At 52.0% G+C, this 22448-nt stretch overlaps 2 protein-coding genes across 2 annotated transcripts in view; both read left to right on the top strand.

The window, feature by feature from the left end:
- The window catches only part of EDC4 (enhancer of mRNA decapping 4), a 38193-nt gene extending 19557 nt beyond the window's left edge, over window positions 1–18636 (top strand). The window contains 15 exon segments of the mRNA XM_050903986.1: window positions 489–517; window positions 999–1071; window positions 1881–2034; window positions 2786–3249; window positions 4957–5058; window positions 6056–6147; window positions 6150–6247; window positions 8565–8727; window positions 10573–10728; window positions 11434–11549; window positions 12239–12404; window positions 13614–13800; window positions 15082–15301; window positions 16045–16208; window positions 17621–18636. Coding sequence (XP_050759943.1) covers window positions 489–517; window positions 999–1071; window positions 1881–2034; window positions 2786–3249; window positions 4957–5058; window positions 6056–6147; window positions 6150–6247; window positions 8565–8727; window positions 10573–10728; window positions 11434–11549; window positions 12239–12404; window positions 13614–13800; window positions 15082–15301; window positions 16045–16208; window positions 17621–17813 — 2377 coding nt within the window. The 3' untranslated portion in view covers window positions 17814–18636.
- Window positions 18637–19156: 520 nt separating this feature from the next.
- On the top strand, window positions 19157–21994 carry NRN1L (neuritin 1 like). The gene is made up of 3 exons (XM_050904349.1): window positions 19157–19214; window positions 21474–21633; window positions 21721–21994. Exons 1-3 carry the CDS (start codon window positions 19157–19159, stop codon window positions 21992–21994), a joined length of 492 nt encoding a protein of 163 aa, XP_050760306.1.
- Window positions 21995–22448: the final 454 nt, after the last annotated feature.

Genomic DNA, 22448 nt, shown 5'->3' with positions numbered 1-22448 from the left:
AAATGGAGTTCATGCTGACTTGACTAACGAGAGAGAGCCACCCCAGTGACAACTTGGGGAGCAAAGAATAAATTAAACTCCTCCTAAAGATTTTGATGTTGCTGGCAAAGTTGCTGAATGCAGAAGTTAATTTTGTGCCTGAGGGTGGGTAGCCTTCCCAATGCAAAGATGTCCCAAGGGAGCGGAGAGAAGTTGTTAATGGGGTCATGGTTGCACATACTGTTTGCTGCAAGGAGCAGCTCACTTTTCAGTTTAAACAGTGTAACTGTTCAGTTTAAACCTGGCTTTTCACTGCTACCTATTTTATGGAAGGCTTTTTCCTGCTGGCACCATCACTTGGGAGCACTGTAGGGTGGACACAGCCTTGAGTTTAGCTCAATCTCTGCTCTGTGCCATAAGCACTGTCAAGCGTAAGAAGCTTGGCCACACCGGCTTTCTCACTTGTGTGCTTATGTTGGTGTTCTCTGTAGGTGTTTCTTGATAGCCAGAAGCAGCATTGGGGCCAGCATATCTCCCTGTGCTCTTCACTGCTAGCCAGCTAGCTAGATGAGCAGTACCTCTTCTTGTGCACTGGAGCTTTCTACGTCCATGTATCAGCAGTGCAGGACCTAAACCCTGTACAGACTCTGGCCTCACTGGTGGCAACAGACCTTGACAAGAGCACTCGAGCTCAAAGAACAAGATGGGGATCTGGTGCGGAGCTCTGCAGAATGTCACTTTATTTTGGGAGAGCAATTGCTTGATAAAAGCAGTCATGGTTCATGTGATGAGGAGGTATCGAGGTTTGCCTTCGACCAGCACCTGAGCACCCTAGCAGTACAACTCAACCTTTTTTTTTTAATTTCTTTTTTCTTTTTTTCTTTTTTTTTTTCCTATTCCCTCTTTGCCAAAGACTCTAGGGGTTCTGGAGCCAGCGTTCTTAGGTCAAGCTCTGCTGTTGGACTCTTCTGTCACATCCTGACCGCTGTTTATTTTCTTACAGATCGCTGTATCTCCAGGCAGCAGCGTCAGTTCCCTGACTGCAGTCACAGCCATGAGTAGCACTTCTGTCACAGATGCCTCTATGCCCAGGTAAATAGCACCTGTATTAAATAATATATCTGCAGCTGAACTGATAGGGTCTTTCAGGGTGGTGCAGAGCTGCGGTGTATCTTGTAGGAGAGGAGATTGTAACCAGAGTTAGAAACTGGCCTGAGTCCCAACGTCCCTATATGGGCAACTGTTTGCATCTCTCATGCAGCTTGGAGCCTGCCTGTTGTCATCCAAGGGGCCAACAATAGTGTTTCATTTGTGCCTCCTAGGGATTCTCTTATTGCATCTCAGTTTTGTTGCTTTACATGCTTCTCCCAAAGGGCTGTCGTTGTTTACAGGTAAGAGAACACTGCAGCCACCAAGGACAGGGAGATAATTGGGACTGTTCGGAAAATCTTACTAGTGTTGCGGTGGGTTGGGCTGCGTAACAGGCGAAAACTTGATTTCTGTGGGCTGGGAAAAGGACAAAGACCTATCCTGTAGTGTCCCATTTCTCCCTAAACTCTGTACAGCGTGAACTGAAGATATAACAGGTCCCTTCTCTCATTGACACCTCAAATTCTAAGAGATTGCGATGCCTGCCCCCCCCCCTTTTTTTGTTTTTGTTTGTTTGTTTTGTTTCTACCTTGTGTCTCTTTGGGCTGTATGGGGAGTAGGAGATGCAGGTGCTAGTTGACAGGGAGTAGCTGACCACAGTGGAAAGAGCAAGGACTTGGAGAACGCTACTGAAGTTTGGGTTGAGCTCCTCCATTGACCCGTGGATCCCATCGCCTCACCTCGAGTGTTTGATGCAGATGTATATCATTAGGTTGGCCTGCTTGATTTGTTTGTGTCTCTGTTTTCTGCAGGCCATCGGAAGACTTGACTGTGAGCCCCAAGATGCAGCTGGATGCCAGCCTCACGCTGAGTAGCAGTAGCAGCAGTCTTCAGACTAGTCCTAGGAGCCATTCAGTTCTTATCCCGGGCCTGCCTGACAAGTTAACACCAAAGGCACCTGTTCCAGTAAGGCTCCAAATGCTGCTCCCTTCCTTCTCCTCGTGGGCCGAGGGACCTCTCTGTAGGGGCCTATACAAGCTGAAATTAGACTTATTTGGATATTAACAGGGCCAGCGTCTGCCCTTAGGAGAAAACAGCTGCTGGCACAGATCTGCAGCCAGGTTTACCCCTGTTAATGGAACTTGACCTCGTGTAAAACAGCATGTCTCTGAAAACTAGAGACAGCTCTAGCTTGTGCTGTCACTATCACAATGGTTGGACGTGGTCAGCCTTTGTGTTAGGAGACAGTGCTACCTGGAAAGGTTTCTTCCTCCTTGTTGGTCTGACGGGTCTGAAACAATCATTTCCTATTCCTAAATTTTTCTTTCCAGGTGTGATGTAAAACAGATTGTGACCAAAGCTTGACAATGAAATAAGCTTTCAGTCCAGGAGATATTCAATGTTAAAACTAACTTTTTCCCTCAAAGAGAAGGGATCCTGGAGCAGAGCAGGGAGGTAGAACTGGTGTTACATTTTCTTTTGAAAGTGTGTTCAAACTATCATTGGTTTAAGTGTGGTGTTAGCCCAGCTGAGAGTCCATTACAAATTTTGGGGCCCTTCTCCATCCGCTGAACAGAGTGGGAGCACAGGGATCACATGAGGAAAAGATAGAGCTGGCTGTTTCCAGAGGTGGTTGGTGTAAGGTACCAGGGGTTCTTGGGGTGTCTCCACATTACCCTGAAGGCTCTTGTTTGATTTTTTTTTTTTTTGAATTCAGGTCACGCCAGGAAACCCCTCTCTAGCACTGGAACTGCAGGAGGTGGAGCCCTTGGTGGTGCCCCAGGCTTCTCCCACCCGCGAGCGCTCGCCAGACGTCATTTCCTCTGCTTCCACAGCCATGTCCCAAGATATCCCAGAGATCGCTTCCGAGACCTTGCAACGCAGCTTCGCGGCAGCTCCGTCTGGGCTCCCTGCGGAGGTGCTGGAGTCCAGTCATCACGCAGACAGTATGGCATCCGCTGCCTCAGCCTTGCATTTGCTGTCTCCAAGGAACCGGCACAATTCAGAGCACAGCCACCACTCTTTGGACATGCCTCCAGTGGAGGTGGACAGACTGAATGCTCCGTCGTTACTGGAGACTGCTTTAACTCAGGAAAACGCATCTTCTGACAGTGTTGTGAGTCAGCCGTGGCCAGCAGCTCCTGACATAACCAGAGAAACCAGGAACAGCATGGCAGACAGGTAATCACTTGGGTTTGTCTTGCCCAGGGCAATCTCTTTGGACTTGCCAAGTTGCTAGCTTGGTGAAAAGCTCTTCTGTTGTGATTAAACTAGAGCAGTTCTCCATCCCTCCTTTCCTTAAAGGGTCTGATGATTCAACCTTCTGTGTGCTTGGTCTGTGTGTCTGTGTCCTGAACTTCCTAGGCCAGCTCTAACAATTTGTGCTCTCTAATACCCCTTGCAGCATAAAGGATCTCTGTTAAGAAGGTGAAAAGTCTGCTTTATTGGCCTTCATGTTCACCTGAGAATGGAGACTTGAGATGGGAAATTTTTTTTTTGGTACTGTGGAAATAAAACCAGTACAAGCTAAATTCTGCCCCAGGTGGTGCATTCCTGCATGCTTTTATTGAAAGGAATCAATTAGCACATAACTGACAGGTTTGATTATAGGTTAATTGTATATCTCTCTTCTAGGATGGCCTGTGTGCAGCTAGCATTATAAATAAAGTACTTTAAAAATCAGAAAATGAATGGCAATGTCTCTGTGGAGCAGGCATGCGGAATGGGGCAACATCACATACGCCTGCTTACCAGGAGCAAACTATCACACTGGAACAGTGCTAGGATTCATCACAGAATTAGTGTCCCCGTCTTGTAGTGGGACAGGAACAGCGAGATGCATCTGGCACCTCCAGAGCCTGTCTAGGCCAGGACTGCATGCACCGTGAGAGCCTGCAAACACCTTCCTTTTCAACAGGACTTGCTGAGAGTGTCAGTGTTGTCCCTCAAACTCTCCAGGGCTGTTCCCTCCCATCTGAATTGCGAGAGAAGGGCCTCACCTCGTGCCTCCGCACCTGAGGATGCTGCTTCAGGAAACGGTCTCAATTCTGATGGCTCTGGGGAGGGCACTGAGGCTGTGTCTCTATGCAGTGTTTTTGCTTTTGCTCATAATTTGAAGTTGAGAAAATGCTTTTGTAGGAGTTTGCAACTCCCCTCAATCCCACTCTGTCTTTGAATTCTTCAGGACTTCTCATATCAGAATATCAGATCAGATATCTCTGGATCTGAGAGAGTTCTGGTGTTTTGTTTTTTTTTTTTTTACATTCCAGCTCAGTCAAGCCATCAGCCTACATGAAAGTAACAAGTGCTCACTTCTGTCTAAAGATCTTCCTGCAAGCTGAATTCAGATAGACCTAGTTTACAGCTTAGAAGCACGTGCAGTTTGCTTTCAAAATCTTTATGAAACTCGGACTGGATTCACTGTTACAATTCTGTTCTGTCTGGTAGAGCTAGCCCATCAAATTCACACACTTCCTCAGATGCTTGAAAGAACTGAGAAGCACTGATGATTTTTGCCCCAGTGATCACTATTACTTGAGGAAAAACAAACCCAAGGTGATGCTATTCACTGAAGTACGCTGTACTGTCCATTTTGAGTAGTGGCTTACCTGTCTTGCATGAATATCTGTTGGGAGATTGTTCTTGGTTAGTGCCTGAAGCATAGCTGAGCTGCTTCTCCCTTCTTAAGGCCCCCAGAAAAATGCATGAAGAAGTTTGAGTGTTTAGTGCCTCTAAACAACACCTGCTGCTTTCTGGATCCGTGCAGATAGGCGTGGGGTTTTTGTTTGGTTTAGACCTTCTATCAGGATCTCTCGTGAGAAGTGGAGTGAGCAAATATCCAAGCTGAAAGAGACTTTCATTGACGGTATTTTCTTTTTTCTCCTCTAGCCCAAGGGATGAGGTTGAAGAAAAGCACAAGAGCTCTTCCTATCATCGACACAGCTACCACCTGCTGCAGCATGACAGCCAGGATGCTAGTGCAGAACAAAGGTACCAGAGTGCTCAGCCCCCTCTCTCGCCCTGCATGGACTCAGTTCAGGCTGCATTCGTGCTTCTGTCCCCAGCAAGCCTTCACGTGTGGGGTGAATGTCTTTGCTTTGTCTCCTGACTTAATGTGTGTATGCAGTCCAGCTTCTGTAATGTTCTGATAACTTCAGCTGATCATGAGATTGGCCTCTGGGCATTGTCCAATCTACTCTCTGTAGGGAAAGGTTGGACTGTGCTGCTCCTAAGAGCATGGACCAAGCTTGGTTCAATTACCAGTGAAAACCTGTTAAGGGATCAGTTTCCAAATACTGTGCCTTAGATAAGGTAGCAAGGGTACCTCAGGAGTTAGTTTCTTGCTTTTGACATCTCTGCTCCCTCATGAGCCACCCTAAAGCTCCGTGGGCACGTTCTGTGTGCCTGGCAAGCTCAGCCCTGTTTGACAGCTCCGGGTTTATTCGTAATCCACACTTAAATTCAGACTGAAACCTGCAGCCTGTATTGGATGGCTGGTCAGCAGCTGAAAGACTCCAAGGTACCGAGGATCACATACTTCCTAGGCTCAACCTGATTCTCCTCTGTTCCCGCGATACTTGCTGCGTTAAGTGCTTTCTGTCTGTAAAGCTGTAAGGATATGCTATGCTTGGGTTCCCTGCTGGGTCAGCGTCACGTCCTAGGGCTTATGTGCTAGTGTGTGTATGCAGTAAGAACAGGCATCGTTCTGCCGCGCTGCCTGAACCACAGTTGTGCCTAATGCAGAGACCCTTCAAGTCTTGTTGTGCAGCACTCGAGCTCAGCCTGAGCAGACCTGGATCAAAACGGAGCAGCACGTGCTGAGCTCTGTAGAGGTCTCTGTGTTAAAGCTCAAGGTGGTGGGTGTCCTTAGCTGCGTGACTCTGGCCGTGTGTGGATGAAGAGCAGAGTGTGAGTCCCCTCTCCTTAGTGAAGGCTAACGCTGTCCGGTATTGCAAGTGATGTCCTCTCCCCTGCTGTTCCTTCATAGTGACCATGATGATGAAGTTGCAAGCTTGGCTTCTACGTCGGGTGGATTTGGTGCCAAAGCGTCTACGCAGAGGCTGCCTGTGAAGGACTGGAAAGCCAAGGCATCCCCCGGGCTTCCCCAAAGCTAAAGCGGAAGGGCAAGAAAGATGACGGGTACGCTGGGCTTGCCAGAATACAGGTGGCTGTGGGACCAGCTACGCAGGGCCACAACCTGATGTAGCCGTTAGCAGCGAGACTAGGGTCTGAGGCTGGGCAGCGGCCGAGTGCTCCCAACCCTCGCCCCATTTTGCAAGTGGTAGTAACCCGACAGAAAGTGTTGCTGGTTACTCGGACACTGGCTGCCACTCAGGGGTGTGGGATTAGGTTCTGCGCTGCCTTTCCAGCTGGGACTCAAAATCCAAAATATAGCCTGGGCTTCAGAACAATGGGCGGGAGGTAAATTGCACGTTGTGGGGGGACACTGGATCCATTTACTGGTTTCAGTGAAGGCTTCGTTGGAACTGTGACACTGAGAGTGTAGCTTAACGTGGCCTCCATTTCTGGTTGGCTTCTGAACGCTGGCACAGTGCCCTCGTTCAACAATATCTATCGTTCGTTACCTGCTTGCTGCTTTTGTGCGTTTCTAAACATGCCCATATGAATGTCTTGTAAGTGAAAACTGATGACTGGAAAGGTCTGTCCATGGCAGATTAGACCAACCTGTCTGCATTAATGTGAAGAGAGCAGCACAGCTTCTGCACATGGTGCTCTCCTCTTCTTGTGTTCCCGTAGCTCGGTGATTTGGATATCTGGCTGTGCAGATTACAACAAAGATGGGCTATGGCATCAAGTTTCTGGCTGTGGTCCTTTACTGTGACACCCAGAAGCTCTTAGCCCCAGAAACGCCTTTCCTTTTTTCTGCCTCGGTCCTTTTAAAGTTGCTGAATGGATGCTGTCTGGGAACAGCAAATGTTTACTTTCCTTCTGGTAGCGTTCGAATATTCATGGATTTGTGACTTTGATGGAAACATGCAATATTAGTGGCTCAGTTCAGTGTTTTTCTTTATTCTGCTGTATGTGCTGGAGTGCATCACTAGTTTCTTCACCTTGAGAGCTGGAATCATTCTAGATGATTTGAAGCTCATTAATTCTATATTTAACAAATAGGTACCTGTTTTTTCTTTGTAAAATATCAGGAGATGTTCAAAAGCTGTTTGGCGAAGCCTTCCCTGGCTTTGAATTTGGACAAAACTGAAGAATCAGTGCGCATTGTTCTTTGTAACAGTCCTCGTTAAAACTTGGTTCAAATCTCCTTCAAATTCCCACTGCTCTTGATGTTATACTAGGCAAAACAGAAGTATGAGCTGGAGTGTAAAATCTAAAGCAACCGTAAAATGTGTGATCTGTTTTGGCAGAAGACGTGGATAATAAGAGCAGTTAATTGACATAATTGGATTACTACTTTTTCTCTTTTTATTTCCAGGGATGTGAACCAGTCACCAAGAGCATGTAACAACCAGGTGAGTCAGAGCTGCTCTGCGGTCCGTCCCAAGGGCATGATGCTTCACCTCTATTTACTGTCTTACTAAAGACCTGAGAGAAAGTTCATCTCAGTTTCGTGAAGTACCGTGGGCCCCTGCTGTGCCTGAGCAGGCTGAGACGGGGCTGCGCTTGGGCTTGGCGTCGCTCTGTTCTCTGACGTGCGCAGCGGAGAAGGGGCTGCTCAGTGCTATCCAGACTGATGGCTTCCTTCTCACCTTTGCATCTCGATGTGCATTTCTGTGTTCTCACAAGCCCTCTATCATCCAAGACACTACCACTCATTTCCTCTTCCCTGCTGAGATGACTCGCGTGCGTCAGCAGCAGGATAAGCTGTTCCCAGCAAAGTAAGGGTCACAGTGGGACTGGCCTGTTGGAATTTCTTATCTCTCTTGATAGTGCCTTCATATCTGGCAGAAAATGCCCTCAGCCGAGTTGCGTACACTTCTTAAACTGCCCTTAACGTGTATTCCTCCTTTAGATATTTTGAGGAGGTGAAGAGACAACAAACTATAGGTGTATACTTCTCCAGTTGTTTGGTTATTCATAAATAAGTGAAAGAGCTGAAAAAGTCCTTGGGAAACCTCCTTCTTACTCTACTGATTGCACAGCTCTTCATAAGAGTTTGAGGTCGTTATTTGCATTCAGAGGCCTAAACACTCTCTCTCAGTACCTGGCCAAAAGTGAATAGGGTTTTTCTTTTAGATGCCAGAGCTTTGAAGAGAGTCTTGAATCTAAACTATTGAGGATATTCTAAGCAACTATTTATGAATTCCATGTGGGAACTTCACATACCTTTATCAGTTTATTTCTTGGGACAAAAGTCTTAGAAATAGGCATTTGATCTGGCTCTGTTTTTCTGTTTTGTGTGTTGTACTTCAGTCCTAGGCACAGGGGTTGACTTAATACCTAGCAGAAAGCTTGACTGACCTCTGATCCTGTTTGAAATGAATGTTTGTCCTCTCTACGCGTAGGTGACACCAGAGTTCCAGGATGAGCTGATGTGCATATTGAGGAACCAACAGCGGGAGCTCTCTGAGCTGCGGCAGAACCAGATGGAGCTGCTGCAGAGACTCACGGATCACCTTGATGCCATTCAGAGCTCCCTTATGGGCCACGTGGAGAGGGTGATTGACTCCCAGCAGGAGCAGGAGCGTATCCTTGTTTGCAAATGTTGTGTGGCAGTTAAGGAGTGGAAGGCCGCGAGGCAGATGAGAGCCATGAGGAAGGCTAAGAAAGTTCAAGGATCTTGGTAGCGTGGGCTATAGGTGCGGGAGAATTGCCTGGCTGCAATATAACTATTTCAGTTCCTCGCGGTCCCTTTCTAAGGGCAAGAAACTCAGACATAGAATGGAGAAGAACCGATACTTTCTCCATACCACTAAATCTTCTAGTTACCTGTTAAGACTGTAAGTGCTGCAACGCTGGAGTAGACTAGAGAGGTGCACCTAATACATGACGCTATGTCAGGCAGTGGCCTCTTGCACAAGAGTAATTATGGGGTGATCCTTTCCTTCCTTTCCTCCTTAAGGCAAGTCGGTACTTGCACCAGAAATAGCATCTGACTGCCATACTGTATAGCTGAATATAGAATTATCTTGTCTCTACCCATCTATACATCTGGTGGTCCACAGGTCCCTTATGTGTTGTTTGAAAAGTACTTTCTTTTGGTGTTTTCAAAGCTGGTATCCAATTATTTTTATTGTATTGTGAGCAGTCAGTTCCTGTGCGTCTTCTGCTGCACTGAATTTGGTCGTCTTCCCCAAACTGAGCAGCTCTAGCCTGTTTCATGTCTGAAACCACTCTTAACTTCTATGACATGACAATGATTTCTGTTTTCTCTATTAATTAGTCTTGGATTTTCCTTTTTGACCATCGGGCTGATATTTTCATAGATAATTCAGATAGCTTTCTACTGAAGTTCACAGTCTAGAGCTATATTGTAATATTAGAATAATTTTTCCCTATCTGCACAAGTTCATATCTGCACTGAATTTTGTCAGCAGCTGAATTGTCTTTTCACTGTTTGTTTTGTTGGGGTTGTTTTTGTCTTTTTTTTTTTTTAAGACGCACGTGCATCTCAGTGTAGAAACTATTCACCGGTTTGCTTTTTATGGATATTGGGCTTGGCTTCTGTAGTGGTTTTGGCTGGGATGGAGTTAATTTTCTTCGTAGCAGCTCGTATGGTGGTATGTTTTGGATTTGTGACCAAAACAACGTTGATAACACACTGATGTTTTTGCTGTTGCTAAACCCTGTCAAGGCTTTCTCTGTTTCTCACGCTGCTCCACCGGCGAGCAGGCTGGGGGTGGACAAGAAGTAGGGAGGGGACGCAGCCGGGACAGCTGACCCCAGCTGACCAAAGAGATGTCCCGTGCCGTATGACGTTGTGCTCAGCAGTAAAAGCTGGGGGAAGAAGAAGGAAGGGGGGGACGTTCGGAGGGATGGCGTTTCTTTTCCCAAGTCACCGTTACGTGTGATGGAGCCCTGCTTTCCTGGGGATGGCTGAACACCTGCCTGCCGATGGGAAGTAGTAAATGAATTCCTTATTTTGCTTGGCTTGCACGTGCAGCTTTTGCTTTACCTGTTAAACTGTCCTTATCTCAACCCACGAGTTTTCTCACTTTTACCCTTCCTGTTCTCTCCCCCATCCCGCTGCAGAGGAGGGAGCGAGCGGCTGTGTGGGGCTGAGCTGCCTATGTGGGCAGCTAAGTTAACGCACAGTATGTAGGGAACGCTACTGTTGAGTTTCTTTTTAGCTGTTTGACTTTTCTACCATGCCTTCCAGAGCTCCTCTCTCACCCTGATCATTTGTTTAGGAGCACCCTGTTGTTTAGAGGAACACATCAGCAATGTTATTAGACCCCTCTTTCACCAGAGCTGCAAATTTGCTCTCACTGAGCCTCTGGAGGTGAGGCTAGCATCCATCTTTGTGGACAGGAGTGTTGAGGGTAGAGAGGAAATGTGTTGTTTGTGCTCCTTAACATGCATTCTCATTAGAGAGAAGACTAGACCGAGCGCTGACGGAAGGACAGCAGCGCAACGGGCAGCTCCAGGAGCATCTGTCTCAGCAGCTCTCTCAGTCCCTTTCCACTGCTGTGTGTAACCGTCTGGAGAGGACCATTCGCGAGGAGATGAAGAAGACCGTACCCCAGTGTGAGTGTTGCTGCCTAGGTTTTGAAGGTGGCTCCCTACAGTTAGCCCTGTAGGGATTGAAAGCACGCTGCGTAAAAGTGTTGGCACTGTACGGAGTAGGAGTTAGGTTACGTGAAGACCAGTCATTGCTCTTTAAACTGTTTTGGAAGGAGTGTGAGGCTGCCAGAGGGGATGCCTTTCCAGAGAGCGTGGTCTGACCTTCCATTGTAATCCATAAAGCTTCTGGAGTCTGTTCGATGGAGGAAGGCAAAAGAGGCTAATGAGTTTGGAAATGTTGAGACTTGACTGGAGCGAACTTAAACTTGTCTTTGCCCTTCCTTGGCGCACTGACACCATCCATGTAAGGAAATGTTCAAAGAAATGCTGGTGGGAAAGCCTTCTGCAACCATTAGTGTCCACCGTTCTGCTTGAAGCAGGGCTACCCACTATTCGAGATCAGGTCAGCCGTGACTTTGTCGGGGCAAGTCTTGAAAACCTTCAAGGCTGGAGATTCCACAGCCTCTCTGGTGACTTTTTTTGCTAGTACCACCTTCCTAGCAAAAAGTTTCTCCTAACATCCAACCTAGCTTCCCAAGCCAGAGCTTGTGATCGTTGCCCCTCGCTGTGTCGTATCCAAGAAGAGTTTGACTCCGTTTTCTTTTTTGGGTTTTGAAGTGTGACTCTAGGCTTAAAGCTGCAACTTTGACACGTTTGTGTTGTGCCTAGGCATTTCCAAGAGCATGGACCCTATCACTGGCCAGCTAAGTAACACTATTGCTGCCAAGCTCACTGCTGTTGAGGGGACGCTGAAGGAGAGTATCACCAAGCTAGTGAAATCAAAGGTAAGGAGAACCAGACTGTAGCTTTTCCTGGAGACACTGAGCTGTCACCTGCCTGCGTAGTGACTCCTCATACCTCTTCCCCTCACCTGTATCTCCAGGTAAGGTCAGTTTAGCTGTCAGCGGTCAAAGCTCTTTCCTGGTCTCATCTGGAGAGTGAGCTTGTGTACTCCCCTGCCCGCTTTGCCTCATTAGCCCTTTCTTTCATTTACTAAGTTGTTCATTTTCTGCTAAAGCAGAGAATTCTCACTACAGCGGTGTTTTTAGGGCCATCTCCATCAGCCAGGTGGTGAAAGTTTGACTGGCTCTTCTGCTCTCTACTCTGTTCTCCATTTCTACATTATTGAGGGAGCAGAAGCTTGTACTTGCCTTGGCAGGGGATGGTGGATTGTGGGAGGGAAGCAGGAGTAGGGGAAAGGAGCCATGCCTGACTGTGCCGCCTTCCCTTGCTCTGCAGCTGAACTACAGGGAAACGGTGATGTTCTCGGGCAGCCCCTCAGCAAGCGGAGGCTCTGCTGTAGTCATGGCGCAGCCTGGTCAGTGGAAAGAGCTGAGGGAATACACGCTTCTGGCACTGGGCTGTCCTTACCTGGTGTGGGTGTGTTGCAGGGACCGACAGGGTTTGTTCACACCTTTAGTTTGCAGCAGGCTGTTGTTAATTTTCTGGAATCTCTTCTGTGTGTGCTTGTAAGAACCTTACAGATACTGTCGTGAGGGCAACGGCCGATACCCTGCAGGGGCCGATCCAGTCAGCTTACAGGGAAGCATTTCAGAGCGTTGTGTTGCCAGCCTTCGAGAAGAGCTGCCAGTCCATGTTCCAGCAAATCAATGACACCTTCAAGCAGGGCACACAGGAATGTGAGTAGGCTTTCTTCTCTGAGTTTTCTCTGCACAGCATATTTGTATCAGTGGCTGACAACAAGTTGGCCTTATGTCTTTGCCTTTCAGAGTTTCACTGGTAACTGTTGAACCTCTTAGCTCATCTGTGCGCTCCATTTCACGCTTGGGAAACGGAAGCAGAAGTGAGGAGATTTTTGTGGGTGGTGCTATAAGAACAGATATTCACCTCTGGTCTTTGTAGCCCATGCAGTGAAACACTTGGCCTCATTCTGTGAATGTGTGACTTCATCTATTGAGTAGTAAAGCCCAGCTGTAGGATTATCCCATCCTGACATCAAGAAGATGACGGATGGAGAGGGTCCTGCAGCTAGGTCCTCATCTCAGAGGTGTAATGGATTGGGGAAGGTTTAGAAAACGGTACGGGGATGATCAGAGGTTAAACAGTGGCTGAACAGTCTAGGCATGGTCAGGCTGGAAAAAAGAAAATTATACCCTTAAGTAAGGAAAATTGTACACTGATGCACTGGAGAAAACCTTTCCTGTTCTCAGGCTTGGGATCCAGTTCCTTGGCCTTCTGGGAGGCCAGGCCAGGTATTGCTCTGCAGAGCTGGTTTCTGAGAGGGCCTGAAGTTGGCTAGTGCTAGCACAGCGACTTCTCTTGTCCATCCATCTACAGAGTGTCTCCAGCTGCTCTTTATTTTGCACCCTTCCTCTTCCTCACAAGTCTCCCACAAGTACACAGAGCTTACATTCTTCTCCCTTTTGATCAGACCAGCTCATAAAATATTTTAAAATACAGATTTTTGACCTCTGCAGGGATGATTTTTTTTTTTGGTCAGAAATGTTCCTCCTCTTTCTTCATTGGCATTGAACTCCATCACTAATGCAGATCACAACTCACACTGTGTATGAAATAAAATACCCTCACTCCCACCTTTATCTTGCCCTGAACAAACAGTGCCTGTAAAGGTCTGTCGCAAGAGACCTCGTGGCTTTGTTGCTGTATCGTGTAATCCTGCATGATGGGGAGGCTGGAAGCAGGGTTTCTAGGTTAGTGTAACAGAGCCCCAAACAAGGCTTGTGCGTTCTCCCCTCTCCCCTGCGCTCGTACGCTGGCTCAGTAATTGTTTCTGCTGGAGAACATGTAGAGCCTGGCAGCTGGATTTCTGCCCTGACCATCTCCGCAGGTACCGATGGCACAAACGTCTTCCTCTCTGGTCATTGCAGATATCCAGCAGCTTGAGACTCACTTGAAGAACAAGAAGGTACGAGAACAGGAGGCCCGGGACCCGCTGCTGAATCAGCTTCGACAGCTTATCAGCACCTTCCAGAGCACCACCGAGCAGCTGGCTTCCACTGTCGCAGCCAGCGTCCACGCTGAGGTGCAGCATCAGCTGCATATTATCGTGGGCAAGTAAGTTGGCAGCTGGGCTTGTGGAGAGAGATGTCGGTGAGAGGTATACACGTGCGTAACAAAAACCTCTCCCTGCTAGTTGTGGAACAAGGCATTTGCCACCGTAGGGCTGCTTGTTGGCTCTGTGCACAGTATGACAAAGCCCGTGGGCTGGGGTAACTGCTGCGCTATAGGGCACAAAAGAAAGACTGCGGAAGGTTTCTGACAACCAGCTGTATTGCTGCTGCTGCATCTGGGAGCTCAGGGCCTGCTTTTCACAGGGTCCCGTGTGCATGTTGGAGGACAGAAGGACCTAAGGCAGCCCAAAAGTACACTCAATTCTGACTAGCCTTCCCGTTCTTCTGGTCTTTTGAAGGATATTCTTCTCAACTCTGTGTCCTCGGGCGTATCAACAGTTTCTGCAGGCTACTCTGTCCTCCCAGCTGCTCTGCAGCAATTCGTGCTTGGCCATCCTGGTTTCAAGACGTGTTCCCGGCGGTGCCTTCAGCACATTCACGCTGCGAGGCTGGTGGCGGGCTGCCAGGCATTAAGACGGGCCGGTGGTCATCTGCGGGGCAGAATGCCCCTGTCTATTTTAAGCCACTAGAACATATGTCAGAGCGCGTTGAGGTCTTCGATGCAGACCAGACTTGCCGGGAAGGCTACCAGACTAAATTCTGGTCTTGTTGCACGGGCTGTGCTTGCTCCCGGGGAAGTCCTGCTATTCTACCTGCGGTAGAGCAGGTTTGATGCTTTTGTACCCTTTGTAAGAGGGGGAGGATCCAGCCCTTGGGGGTAAAGGCATAACGCACAGCAGCAGAGCCTGCACTGGGAACTGGTCTTCTGTGGAGAAGTCACAGGCTCGGTGAAAGGGTGTTCTCGTTCTAAAAGTGTCATCTGCAGGCTAGGAGAGTGCATCTGACAGATCTGATGTAGAAAGCTGGGCCCGTTCGGGGAGGAACCTACAGCTTAGCAGCCTTGCTTGTGAGCCAGAGACATTAAAGATTTAAAATGCTGTATAATGAGAGACTTAGTTCCCCGAAACATCACTTTCCCGCACAGAATCCCAGCATCTTCCGCGTGCACCCTGGGACATTGTGGTGTTGGCCACAGAGCTACCTTGCGCAGCATGTTTCCGATGCCTGTGCCTCAGAGCTAGTTGCATTAACCCTTTGGGAGCCACGCTACAATAAGCAAGCAAGCCTGTGCTTTCTCGCTGGCACAAGCTTTGTGCAACGGAGTCCCTCAGCTCTTCATTTTCAGAGATGCCTGTTTGTTTTTTGGGTTTGTTTGTTTTTTTAGCATGCAGGAGTCTATTTTGGCCCAAGTGCAGAGAGTCATTAAAGGAGAAGTGAGCCTGGCTATGAAGGAGCAGCAGGCAGCTGTCACCTCGAGCATCGTCCAGGCGATGCGCTCGGCGGCCGGGACTCCAATCCCCTCTGCTCACTTGGATTTCCAATCTCAACAAACTCACATCCTTCAGCTGCTCCAGCAGGGACACCTCAACCAAGCTTTCCAGCAGGTACCTAGGCTTCCTGGCAGCGGGCATCGCTGCTTGTCGGGGGATGGAGTCGGGGGGGAAAAAAGGGCTCCTTGAGGTGGGGACGTAATCCCGCAACGACTTATACAGGAGTTGACTGAAAAGATGTGTGGCAGCGGACTGCTTGAGGGCTGCACTCTCAAGCACGTCGAGCCAGAGCCGTGCAAGTTCCGTGATTTGATGGCAGTTCAGTTTCTTCTTCCCTGCCCATGCCCTGTCAGGACAGTGTCAGCGCTCCGGTAAGCCAGAGTGGTTTGCCGTCAGCGGTGGCACGTGGTGCGCCCCTGAAGAGCAACAGCTTCATAAGCCTCTCCAGGCAGATCTACCAGCTGGGGCCTGACCTTGCCTTTGCCTTTGAACGTGTCGGCAGATCCCTTTGAGCTGCCGCAGACAAACTCCTCTGGGAATAACAGCAGTGCTGTGCCAGCGGGCTGGCAGGGGATGCGAGCGTGGCCCTGCTCCATGCCGCTAACTGTAACCTGCTCCCCTCTGTCTGCTTGTGGTCTGTTCTGCTTAGAACAGCCACGGGCGTCCTCTGAGTACAGACTGAGAGCCTCAACACAGTCCTGCTGGCATGTACAGCAGGGTTTGCAGAGAATTCTACTCCCAGAGGAGGCTGGCGAGCCGTTGAGCTGCCCCAAGGCAGAGGGCTGCCTCGTGCTCTGTCCCGAGTCCCTCACCTGCCTGTTGTTTCCTCTGTATTTCTAGCTGTGTCTTCCTTGCAGGCTCTAACAGCGGCTGATCTCAACCTGGTTCTGTATGTCTGTGAGACTGTGGATACTCAGCAAGTATTTGGACAGCATCCGTGCCCGCTGTCCCAGCCTGTGCTGCTCTCTCTCATTCAGCAGCTCTCCTCAGATTTGGGTACTCGTACGGAACTGAAGTTGAAGTGAGTATGATCAGAGAGCGCCAGGTCTGAACCTATGCAGACCTGTTCCTGGCTCTGGCTTTAAATTCACTGCCTGGAAGTGGAAGATGGTGCTTCGACGGAGGTTGGAGCTTCTGTAGCCTGTTACTGGCACGTGAACAACCGGTAGTGACTTGGAAAAAGATGTAGGCATTGCCACAGAAAGCCTTGCTGCCCAGAGGTAGTAGTAGGAGGAGTACCCAGTTGTAGGTGCTGTTACCTCCTGGATTGCTGTCTGTAAATATTTGCAGTCTGTGCGGTGATCTCCTTTCACCCCGGAGGAAGGTGAACAATTCCCCCAAAGGAAAGGGGGGGATTTTGTTCCCCCAAACAAAAAGGAAGGAACAATTCCCCCGTGGAGGGAAAAGGAGAGAGAGCGCCATGTTTCCTGGATAGCTCAATATCCAGAGCAACTCTGCTCTGTCCTCAATTCTTAACCCGTTGCTGGACTTTGTGTCGGCGGTTTCTCATCACGACTGCCAGACAGGTTCAGTGGGAGGTGGCAGCAGGAGCTACTGGAAGTAATGTCTGTTAGATCTTCTAAGCAGAGCTTGTGTGGCAACATAGTGAGTGTGCTGCTACTTGCCATGAACATTTTTAGTGAGTGAGTCAAACCCCTGTTATCTGCGCTAAAAAACTAACCTGCTAAGGTACCTGCAGGTTTTGACCATGGCTTGTATGGAAAAATGACTTAAATCGAGTTAACAACAGGGATAAAGCAAGCTAGAAAAACTGGAAAAGAGCTTTAAGTTACAGACGAGCTGGTAACCAGAGTTAAAGTTGCTGCTGTTAAGTTCACCTGGTCTGTTAGCGAAAACCTTTTGCAGTGACCACATTGCCTTACTCTCAGGCTGCGGTTTGAAAGTTTATGGCTCGTCTGGACTTCAGGATGGCTTGTTGGTAAAATTCTTGCTCTTCCCCCACCCCTTCCTGGGTAGACATACTGGAAGAAGACCTTAAATACATCCCTGCATGAAATAAGCCTCACTGCTGAGGATTTTTACTGTCTAATAAGTGACTAATTCTGCTTTACGCTAAAAAGGCATCAAAGAAAATATCTACAGAGCTGTGACCAGGCGTGGCCTGTGGCCAAGTGCCACCTCCGGCACTGCAGGGAGTTCTAGCTTGCCGTCGTGCCTGCTCCGGTTCAGGCAGCCAGGTTGTGCTGCACGTACCGCCGGCTGGAAGCTATAGGCTGCCCTTACACGTTGAAGAAGGGTTAGGGGGACTCTGCTGCGAGTCAGTAACAGTTCTTTTCTGATGGCTGAACGTACGGTGCTGAGTTTGGGGCTGGGGGCGGGGAGCAGAATCGTGCATCTTCAGGGCTAAAATGAACTGAATCGGACTGGGATCGTGCCTTGCGTTTGGTTCTAACCCTGGTCTCTCTCCTTCAGTTACTTGGAGGAAGCGGTGATGCACCTGGACCACAGTGACCCCATCACCCGAGACCACATGGGGTCAGTCATGAACCAAGTGCGACAGAAGCTCTTCCAGTTCCTCCAGGTGGAACCCCACAACACGCTGAGCAAACCTGCCCGTCGCCTCATGATCATGCTCCAGGGCCTGGTCACCCCTGGCATGACCTAGGAGGACCTGGCTACCTTGTGGGCTGCTCCACGGAAGCCCACCCAGCAGATCCAGTAGTTACTAACCACGTATGGCTTGTGTTAAGAGCTCTTGCCAGGAAATCTATCAACATGTGTGTGATGTCTCTAAGGCAAACGCCGCCATCTGTGTATAGTCCCAAATAGTCACTGAACGCTCACTTGGCTTATTTTTCCTAAATAGCCTCTTTTTGAGAGAGTTAAGTCTCTTCTTCACCTGCCCATCCGTCCCTGAGGCCTGGCTGGCAGTCCAAGTTGCATTCAGCAGAAGCCGGTGGATTTTTCTTACCCCTTTCGTTTGGAATCTGCTGCCGTGAGCAGAGGAGAAGGGAGGTGCGCGCTGAGCCCTGAGCGAGGGGGCTGCCGGGGCCCCGTGCTCCTCCTTGACCAGAAACTAGTACCTGTATCTTAGTCAAGGACTCAAACTCCTCCTCGCCGCTGGGCTGAGTAGCTGGGAGGATAAAACCGAGCAGGGAGGGCGTTTCATTTAACTCCAGATCCGCGCTGCCGCCGCAGCGGGGTGCCCAGCCCTTCCTCCGTGGTGCGGGCAGGTTTGGGCAGGGGGGCTGTGCGTGCATGCCTCTGGGGTGAGCTGTGAGGAGGTGCTCTGGGTCGGGATGGTCGGGCAGCGGCAAGCTGCGCCAGCCCCTGGGGGCCGTCGGTTCTGTTGTGTATCGGAGCATGTCCATGGTTCAGACGTTAGGTTTGATTTTACACCAGGGTTTTTCTTTTTATCTTAAATTTTGAATTTTTTTTTTTTTTGAAATAACATTAAGAACAATTCAATAAACAACTTTTTGAGGAAAAAAAAAAAAAAAAGAAAAGCGAGGATTTGCTTCTGTTGTGCTGTGGAAGGAAGGCTGCGTGGCCTTTGGAACCAGTCCTGGAGCACATGAAACGTCTTGCAGGGACGATCTCCAGGCCGGAGCCAGGGCCAGGATATCCCTTTCTTTTCCCAGATCTCCCCCCACATCTTTGCTTGAGCTTTCCCGTGCAAGTCCAGCCGGGCATAGTGGTCTTTCCTTCCCGGGAGCACCGGGAGGCTTTGTTACGGTGCTGGTGGAAGGAAGGAGACGCGAATTCCCCTTTTCACAGCAAAAAAAAACCCCATCTCCTGCTGCTCCTCACTCCTGGGACTTGCGTGGTCTGGGGTCCAGCCCCAGGGTGGGGATGGGGGGGGGGGGCTCCTCCATCCAGCTCGGGGGCCCGGCAGGGAGGGCTCAGCCCGGGGCGGGGCCGGGGCGGGCCGGGGGCGGCGCGGCGGGGCCGGGGCTGCCGGGGGCGGCGGAGCTCGGAGCGCACAGCGGCGGCGGCGGGGTCCGCACCATGGGCTGCGGCTGCTGGCGGCTGCTGGGCGTCGTGTGCCCGCTGCTCCTACACCTCGGTGAGTGTCGCCGGGACAAGCGGGGGACCGGGAGCCGCTCCGTGCCCGGGCTCGCCGGTGGCTGCGGATCGGATATCCCCGGGCTTTCCCCGCCGGGGCTTGGGGAGGCTGGCGGGTGGGAGCGGGGACCCCCGGCCACCTCCGGCTTCATCGCCCCTGAGCTGCCCGTACCCTCTCTAGCTGCGGGGAGCGGGGTGCCCGGTTGCCCCAAGGCTCAGCGATCCACCGTCGCTCCGTCTCTGCCGTCCTGCAGCGCCGGGCAAGGAAGGAGAGTGGCTTCGCAGCACTGCCCGGGGGTCCCTCTGCTCAGGCAGGGACAGTCCCCAGGCTCTGGCTCTCCAGCCCGGAGTAGTGCCCCAAGCCAGCCCTGCCCGCTGACCTCACGCTCCTGCTGCCTTTCCCTGCCTGCCCTCCTTCACCCGGGGCCTGGAGGGCATCCTGCCCGCTGGGGAACGGTCGTCCGGCAGATCCTGCACCTCACCGGCACCAACCTGCCACCTCCGCACTCTCCCGCTCCTCCCAGAGCCGAGGGAGGTCACTGTCCGGCTCCAGGCGCAGCGGTACCCAGTGGCATCCCTGCCCCGAAGAGGGATGCGGGGCCCTGGGGGCTCACCCGGTCCGGCGCTGGCTGCATGGAGGACCGGGGACTGCCAAGCCTGGGGCGGTTTTCGGGCTCAGAGGGTGGATGATTCAGACCCTTCCCCAGAAGCAGGACGGCTGCGTCGGCGCTCGCTTGGGAGCCAGCGATGCTCTGCAGCACCCTGGGAAACTCCCTCCGTGCGTTTCCCTTGGGGCTCTCTCCCTGCCGGAGCCGGGGACAGGTTTTTCCCATGTGGTTTTGCGACGGGGTAAGCAGAGATGATTTGCCCTCCCGGTTTCTCCTTCCTTGCCTGCCCTGCCCAGCCTCATGCTGAGGGAACTGGCTGGAGGGGAGGGCTTGTGCCGGGTGTTAGAGGAGCCCAGGAGGCCAAAACCCAGCCTGCGGCAGGGACCAGCCGGCCGAGGGAAGGCATCTGCCGGCCCTACCAGCCTGGGTGTCCCTGGGCTGGTTGGAGACGTGCTTGTTGCCTGGCTGGTCAAAAGAGAGTAACGGATCTTGCTTTCTCCGTTGATACCTGTGATATTTGTGACCCACGTGGCTGGCATCAGTCCGAGACTTTCCTCAGCGATGTGCTCGGCGGGTTTCTCATTGCGAACACCCGCTGCGCTCTGTGACGGGCTGAGGTTTCAGGTCGTCCCGCTGTTAGTCTCGGCCACAGCCGCTTTGCTCAGGGCCTTGTTCCAGGGGCACAGGCATGGGATGCCAACGGCACGGCACACGGCTCCCTGGAGACATCCTGGCTGCCTCAGCGGCCGCCAGGCAACTTTCGGCTGCTTCTGGGGTCACCTTCCCGCAGGGGACCCCTCCGGGACTCTCCTCACGCCTTTTTAGCAGCCTCAGCTTAGAGGCCTGCCAGGCGCACACCCACAGCACTTCCAAAAGTCCCGCGCCTCCCATGACTTGGCCCAGGGAACCCACATCTGTCTGGCCCCGCGGGATCCCCGGGGCAGAGCCGAGCCGACCGCGCAGCGTTTCCCTGTGACCCAGCCACACACCGGCTCTTTTTGGGCTTCCCCCCGGCCGTGGATGGCACTCGCGGTCGTCCCCAACACACCCTGTCACCCATCGTCCCGTGGCTGGCACTGGGGTCCGGCCAGTCCCTGTGGTTCATCCCTTGCGGAGCAGAGCAGGGAATTGGGGCTTCCCAGGGTGAAGCAGCCGGAGCTGCACTTGCGCCTCTTCCTTTTCCGCTTTTCCTTTTCCTTCCCCTTTCCCCTTCCCCTTTCCTCTTCTCTCCCGCTGCAGTAGGAGCAGGGACTCCAGCTTGCTGAGCCTTCGCTTTTGTTTTTTTTTTCTGTTGTAGCCACAAATTAATCTTTGCTGTTAGGGGATAAAAGCCGGGACAGATGGCTCCGGGGAGAGCCCAGGAGGCCCGAGGCGAAGTGGCCGGCACGCCGCTCTTCCCCTGTGGCTAATGGCTTGCGGGGTCATCACATCATGCCGCGTCCGGCTCCTGGGCCGGGAGCGAAGGTTCACTCCGAGTGTGTGGGGAGAGGATGCCAGGGGTCTGGCGGGATGCGGAAGGGGGTGCCGGTCCCTCACTGCATTTCGGAGCCTGGTGTCACCCCCACCCGGTGACACCCGCACCCCACGCGCCCCTGAGCCGGGCAGGTGATGGCCGTCAGAGGGGTCAGCTCCGTCTCTCCTCTCCCCCGCAGCCGCGAGCCAGGAGCCCGTCAGCATGGCGGGGAAGTGCGACACCATCTACAAGGGCTTCGCCGGCTGCCTCATCAGCCTGGGGGACAGCATGGCCCAGAGCGTCCGGCGGCAGCGGGAGGAGGGCGGCGAGGAGGAGCAGGAGCTGGACACCATCTGCAAGTGAGTGTCCCCGTCCCCGTGGGAGCTGCTGGGACGGGCGGGTGAGCTGCCACCAGCGGTCCCCCCTACTCCCGACCGTCTCCCCAGGTCCTGGGACGACTTCCACGCCTGCGCCAGCGAGGTGCTGTCGAGCTGCCCCGAGGAAGCGGCCGCCATCTGGGAGTCGCTGCGCCAGGAGTCCCGCAAGATCCAGTTCCAGGGGAACCTGCAGGAGCTGTGCAGCGCCCGGGGACGTCTGGCCAGCGCCCGCGGCTCGCCGGCCGCCGAGACCAACCAGGCCACGCTGCGGGGCTCAGCTAACCCCCCGCGCCCCCGTCTCCTGGCGCTGCTGGCCCTGCCGCTGCTGGTGCCCCGGCTCTAGCCCTGCCCGCCCGCGGGGTGCCCGGGTGATGCCCCGGGTCGGTCCCCCGGCGCTGGCCGGGCACAGGCGCCCGCGGTCCCTGCCGAGCCCACCTCCCGCCCCGGGCATCCCTCGCAGGGCACAGTCCTCTCCTGCAGCCCTTCAGATGGATTTATATTTATATTAAAAGACGCTTTTACATTTCTCCTGTCTCTCTGCCATGGGATGCCCCTCACGCCCTTCCCAAGCTCCAGGTTTGCTCTGGGGATTGGAGAGGAGATGCTCCCTGGACCAGACCCAGCGAGGGTTACCGGGGGGCTCTGTGGCTCTGTCACCCCGGCGTATCGCCCGCGGCCACGCCGGGCAGCCCACAGGAGCACGACAGCCCCGGGGAGGGCTGTACCGGGGATTCCCAGTGCCCTGCTGTTCCCTGACGGCTGCTTTTCAGGGCTCGGCATAAAGGATGTTCCCTTTG

This window comes from Gymnogyps californianus, chromosome 12, assembly GCF_018139145.2.
Source record: "Gymnogyps californianus isolate 813 chromosome 12, ASM1813914v2, whole genome shotgun sequence".
Taxonomy (NCBI): domain Eukaryota; kingdom Metazoa; phylum Chordata; class Aves; order Accipitriformes; family Cathartidae; genus Gymnogyps; species Gymnogyps californianus.
This window is presented reverse-complemented; position numbering and strand designations above follow the sequence as displayed.

Coding starts and splice junctions, on each gene's coding strand:
- NRN1L (XM_050904349.1), top strand. CDS start 19,157: ATGGGCTGCGGCTGCTGGCGGCTGCTGGGCGTCGTGTGCCCGCTGCTC. Junction 19,215..21,473: donor CCCGCTGCTCCTACACCTCG/GTGAGTGTCGCC, acceptor TCTCCCCCGCAG/CCGCGAGCCAGGAGCCCGTC. Junction 21,634..21,720: donor GAGCTGGACACCATCTGCAA/GTGAGTGTCCCC, acceptor CCGTCTCCCCAG/GTCCTGGGACGACTTCCACG.